Genomic DNA, 5,575 nt, shown 5'->3' with positions numbered 1-5,575 from the left:
CTTGCCCAAGGTGCCACACGGTGGGACTGAACCCAGAACCATGAGGTTGGGAAGCAAGCTTCTTACCACACAGTCACTCCTGCGCTAATATATGTTTATATATATATATATATAAAATTCTGAGTTGGAAGCAACTCTAATAATATAATCCTTATTGAAGCCACATGCTTAATGCATGAATTTTGTTTCAACTCTGTATTTCCCTCCATGGATAAATTTAAATAAAGAACTGACAGATGTAGAGATGGGCATGGCTGTGCAGGTAAGAAGTTTACTTCCCAACCTCGTGGTTCTTGGTTCAGTCCCACTGTGTAACAGCTGGAGTAAGTGTCTTCTACTACAGCTGCCAAGTTGACCAATGCCTTATGAGTGAATCCAGTAGGTGGAAACTGCAGAAAGCCTACTACACACACACAGACACATACATGCACGCACACAAGCACATATGTGTGTGTGTGTGTGTGTGTGTTTGCCAGAATATTCATGAATGTTGGTATTCTGTAATTGTCATTAACATAGTATGGTGCTGATGCCAACATTTCTTGTTGACATCACAGCCAGTCACTCAAGGCTTTCAAAGACATTCAGAGTATAAAAAAAAATATTCCTTGCCTGAAAAACAAGTAAGAACTAGAGATAAGAAAAGTCTCCAGCTGTGAAATCATTCCCCATTGACCCACAACTTGTTCAGCAATTAAAGCATGGAACAATGGACTTTGAGAAGGAATGACTCAATATTTGAAATGACTATATGTCCCAAGATAAATTTCCTGAATACCAAAGAAAGAAAAAAAGGAAAATGAATGAATTTTGTATGGCTGAAAAATGGTTAGGTTAGAGATGAACATGTAGAATATGGAATATCATGTGACTTACATTGATTATTTGTTTCAAATCAACTATATTGATCACCATTCCTGTCACTGGATCCACCTGCAAACAGCAGAAGAGAAACAGCAGAAAGTTACAGCAAAAGAATTTCTCTCTGGTTCAACAATTAAATTGCTTACCAAATATTTAAGATTTTTTAATGGATTCCTTCTAATATATCCGTATGGACAGAAGAATATTTACAAGTTTTTAATTAAATAGCAATAGAGGAAAACACACTGGTCTTTAACGATAGTAGATAACAGTAGAGGTAGGGGTGTGTGGAGAGAACTAATTATCAATTTTTAATTATGATAGACAGCAGGAAAGGTAGGGGTGCATAGAAGAATACTTACTGGACCTTTAAGTGCCACTTCCACTGAAATAGACAAGAAAAGAAGAAAAGTGAACAGAAGACAGAACATAAACAATTGAGATCTTATAACAGAAAATCACTTTCCACTGCTGAATACAAGGCTTTCTAGAAGAAGTGTTTAATGTTGGGAAATAATACATATTAGAGGATAATCTGATGTAACTGCTAAGTAGAGTGCTCTAAGAGTATGTCGTTTAGAAATTATATACATGGTGAATATTGCTCAAGTATACAGAACAGTGCTACAGACACACAGACATCTCAGACCACATTGGAACACAGCTTATATATCATCATCATTTAACGTCTGCTTTCCATGCTGGCATGAGTTAGATGGATTAGCTGGAACTGAGAAGCCAGAGAACTTCACCAGGTTCCGGTCTGTTTCGGCATGGTTTCAGCAGCTGGATGCCCTTCCTAATGCCAACCACTCCAGGAGTGTAATGCATGCTTTTTTTATGTGCCACTGGCATGGGTGCCATTTACACGACACTGGCAACAGCCACAACCACAATTTCATGGATGCCATTTACAACATACCCACAACAGACAACATGCTTAGTGGCATTTCTTCCAGTTCTTCACATCATGAGTTCAAATCCTGCTGAAGTCAATGTTTCCCTTCCTTTGGAGTAGATAAAAAGAAATACCAGAGAAGTACTGGGGTCGATGTGATTGACTTGTCCCCCTACCCTCAGAAAATTACTGGCCTTGAGACTGGTAACGGATGAGCATCTTGTTCAGGAGGAATACTGTGACTTCAGTCGTTTATACGCCGAAGAAGCTAAGAAAGAAGTTTTTTGAGCCGAAGAAGCTAAGTAAGAAGTTCTTTGAGCCGAAGAAGCTAAGTAAGAAGTTCTTTGAGCCGAAGAAGCTAAGTAAGAAGTTCTTTGAGCCGAAGAAGCTAAGTAAGAAGTTCTTTGAGCCGAAGAAGCTAAGTAAGAAGTTCTTTGAGCCGAAGAAGCTAAGTAAGAAGTTCTTTGAGCCGAAGAAGCTAAGTAAGAAGTTCTTTGAGCCGAAGAAGCTAAGTAAGAAGTTTTTTGAGCCGAAGGCCTCAAAGAAAATAAAAACAAAAAAAAAGACTAAGATATGGTAGTAAAGAACAGCCAGGAACAAAAAACAAATGGAAGCAGCACCAGTTTAGACTAATGTACTGACCTTTATAGTTGTGGCCATGGCCATTAATGTGGTTACATTTTCCATAAATCTTCTGATTCACTTCATCACTAAGACAGGGACTAAAATATAAAAAGAGAAACATTGAAATAACATTCGTCCTAAAAGTATTGTTTATGTCTGCACATGCTGGGCCTTGTCCCTGTACCCAATTTGCCCCTGTCAAACACTACCCCACATCTCATCTTTCAAACACCTATTCCTCCATCAGTCTTCTAACTACTCACCTGCTGTAATCATTTGAAACTAGAATCAGCACACATCTTATTCCCCTTTAGGGCTACTAGTTAAATCCTTCTTCCCCCACAATCACTTCCCATTAACGTCATTCCCTGATTCTTTCAGGATGATAATGTGCCAATTCACACAGCTAAAGTTGTTACCGAATGGTATGAGGAACATTCTCGTGAAGTTGAACATCTTATCTGGCCACTACAGTCCCCAGATCTCAATATTATTGAACATTTATGGTGCATTTTAGAAAAACAAGTAAGGAGTCGATATCCTCCATCATCATCATTACAAGAACTGGAGACTGTTTTAGCTGAAGAATGGACAAAAATTTCCTTTGGAAACAATTCAAACTTTGCAAGAGTCCATACCTCATAGAATTCAAGCTGTAATTACTGCCAAAGGTGGTCCTACCCGATATTAAAATAAATTTGTTGGAAATTTTAAGGTGTTTCCATCATTTTGTCCAACCCCTGTATACTAATTTAGTATCAATATTTTAATGATGATAATAATTATTAAATACTATGGTTTTTCTTCTGAGCCCATCTAGCTATGTGGCGCATAAAACTTAGTTTGCACAAGACCTATGCTCAACGCCCATTTCCAGCATCTCTTGTATATTTCCTCTACAGCAAGACACCTGTTTCTGTCTCTCATCTTGCAAGTACTTGGTGACCCTGTCAGTGCAGGTACCACTTAAAATCACCCAGTCCACACTGTAAAGTGGTTTGTGTTTGGAAGGGAATCCAGCTGTAAAAATCCTGCCAAAACAGTCACAGAAGTCTTGGTGCAGGCTTCTGCCTGGCTGGCTCTTGTGAAATTATCTCACCCATGCTAGCATGAAAGGCAGACATTAAACGATGATGATGATTATTATATATATATATATATATATATATATATATATATTGACAAAGCTGCAACTGTTTCTTTTTACACCATGAATGGTGATATAAGCCTTCAGCTACGACTAATGGTAATCCTGAAATTCCTTATCAGTATTTTAGTGTTGTTGTAATAATCTCCCATTGATCTCAAATCTCCAATTATCTTTAACAAATGAGAAAAAAAAGTCTAAAAATACTATTTCTCTCCCACCAACTCCCACCAAATACTCTCTGTTTGTCTCTCTCTCTCCAGATTCCTCTCCTTTTAACATTTTCAGATTATTTCTCTAATTGGTGTTTGTAGACTTAATCCACCAAAACTAGACAAAGAGATAATCCATTGTACAGAACAATTTATTTGCCAGGTCTCCTTTAGAGAAATCTGAAGAAACTGTTACTTACTTGTGTAATCTATGGCAGGCACTAAATGTTTCAATACGGCGGGCCAAGACGACTGGTCGGTCATTGTCACTGGGCATTTTACTGGAAGGCCATTTAAGAATAAATATAAATACTAAAACAGGAAATACATTAAAATATATAATAGTATCAGCGCTAAGCAGTGATGAAGAATAAAAGAACTTTAGGTTAGTGGCATATTTTAATGTCTAAAGACAAATTCACTGCAGTTGTAATGGACAGAAAATTCTCACTTATGGTAAAAGGTGTAAAAATAGCATATCTTAGCAAATTCCTACACTTGTTTCTAGCTCCTTGGCCTTCCTCAATGGGAGATACTGAAGGGAGATAACTTGAGCAGATTCTAATACCATAGCTTTATATTAACCCATTAAGTCCCACTGTCCTATAAATAGGACACGAAATGAGAACATTAAATAAGTTATTTCACATTGTCTCAGTGTCCTATTTATAGGCCACTGCAAAAAAGATATATGTATTTGCATTGGGAGCCCTTCACATCGAAGATCGTGATTGTCGTACGCTGACGAAGGGTAAATACCCAGAAACCCGGGTCCGTGCATATCACGTCAGATCGACGATGGGAAGGATGACTTCCCTTTGCAAATACTGACCGGACACAGAAAGTGTGTCAATAGACAGCTGGAGAAGATGTTCTCTTGGGGCTACAAGCTACAGTAGCATTCACCCTTAGGGGTTAGCCGCATTTAAGTGACAAATATACTTCAAGAAGAGGACAAATATCTGTCAAATGTAAATAATATTCATTCAATTTCTATAAATTTCCCCAATGGATAATTTGATGAGATGGATCAAGGGATTTAAAATAGGATTCTGTTTTTTTTTTTAAGAGGTCTACAAGGACCCTGTGCTGGTGCCACATAAATAGTACTTGTGCCAGTGCCACATGGAAGTGCTTGTGCCAATGCCATATTAAAAGCATCCAGCACATACTATCAAAAGTGGTTGGCATTGGGAAGGTCATCCAGCCATAGAAACCATATTCAGGAATCTGGTGTAGCTCTTCTGCTTGCCAACTCTGGTCAAACTGTCCAACCCATGCCAGCATGGACAACAGACATTAAAGGGTGATGATGACAACAGGTGCAAGTGTGGCTGAGTGGCTAAGAAGCTGAATTTGTAACCACATGGTTTTGGGTTCAGTCCCACTCTATGTCAAATGTCTTCTTATGGCTCTCAACTGACCAATGCTCTATAAGTGAATTCGGCATATAGAAACTGTGTGGAAACCTGTAGAGTCCTCCCACCACAACCCATCTTCCCAACACTGCCTTCTCCCAACCATGCTCACTCACCTCTGCATTCCCCCAGCCCTCCCCCACATACCTACCTGCACACAATATGTCTCATTTTGTAAAGCACTTTTCGTCAATCTTTCAAAGAAAGAACACCAGAAGTGAAATTGTTTGGCAATTTCTGTAAAAACATTTTTATTTCTTTAATTTTTTTAGCTAAATAGATTATGTCTATGCCTTTTTTTGTGTGTATGTATGTGTTTATGTATGTATGTATGTAAGTATATGCTTATATGCCTATGTGTATACATATGTATACTTGTGTACACACACACACACACACACATATATATATA

General features: G+C 38.2%; 1 protein-coding gene across 2 annotated transcripts in view; it reads right to left on the bottom strand.

Moving 5' to 3' along the window:
• Positions 1–5,575, bottom strand: part of LOC106876574 (6-pyruvoyl tetrahydrobiopterin synthase) — a 27,301-nt gene that overhangs the window by 2,164 nt on the left and 19,562 nt on the right. For both annotated transcript variants that reach the window (XM_014925176.2, XM_014925177.2), the window contains exons 2-5: positions 3,946–4,026; positions 2,405–2,484; positions 1,227–1,249; positions 877–933 (exon numbers count right to left, since the gene is read on the bottom strand). In XM_014925176.2, the coding sequence (XP_014780662.1) occupies positions 877–933; positions 1,227–1,249; positions 2,405–2,484; positions 3,946–4,026 (241 nt within the window). The remainder of the gene's footprint in view (positions 1–876; positions 934–1,226; positions 1,250–2,404; positions 2,485–3,945; positions 4,027–5,575) is intronic.

The sequence above is a fragment of the Octopus bimaculoides genome, chromosome 10 (genome assembly GCF_001194135.2).
Source record: "Octopus bimaculoides isolate UCB-OBI-ISO-001 chromosome 10, ASM119413v2, whole genome shotgun sequence".
NCBI classification, from domain to species: Eukaryota; Metazoa; Mollusca; class Cephalopoda; order Octopoda; family Octopodidae; genus Octopus; species Octopus bimaculoides.
This window is presented reverse-complemented; position numbering and strand designations above follow the sequence as displayed.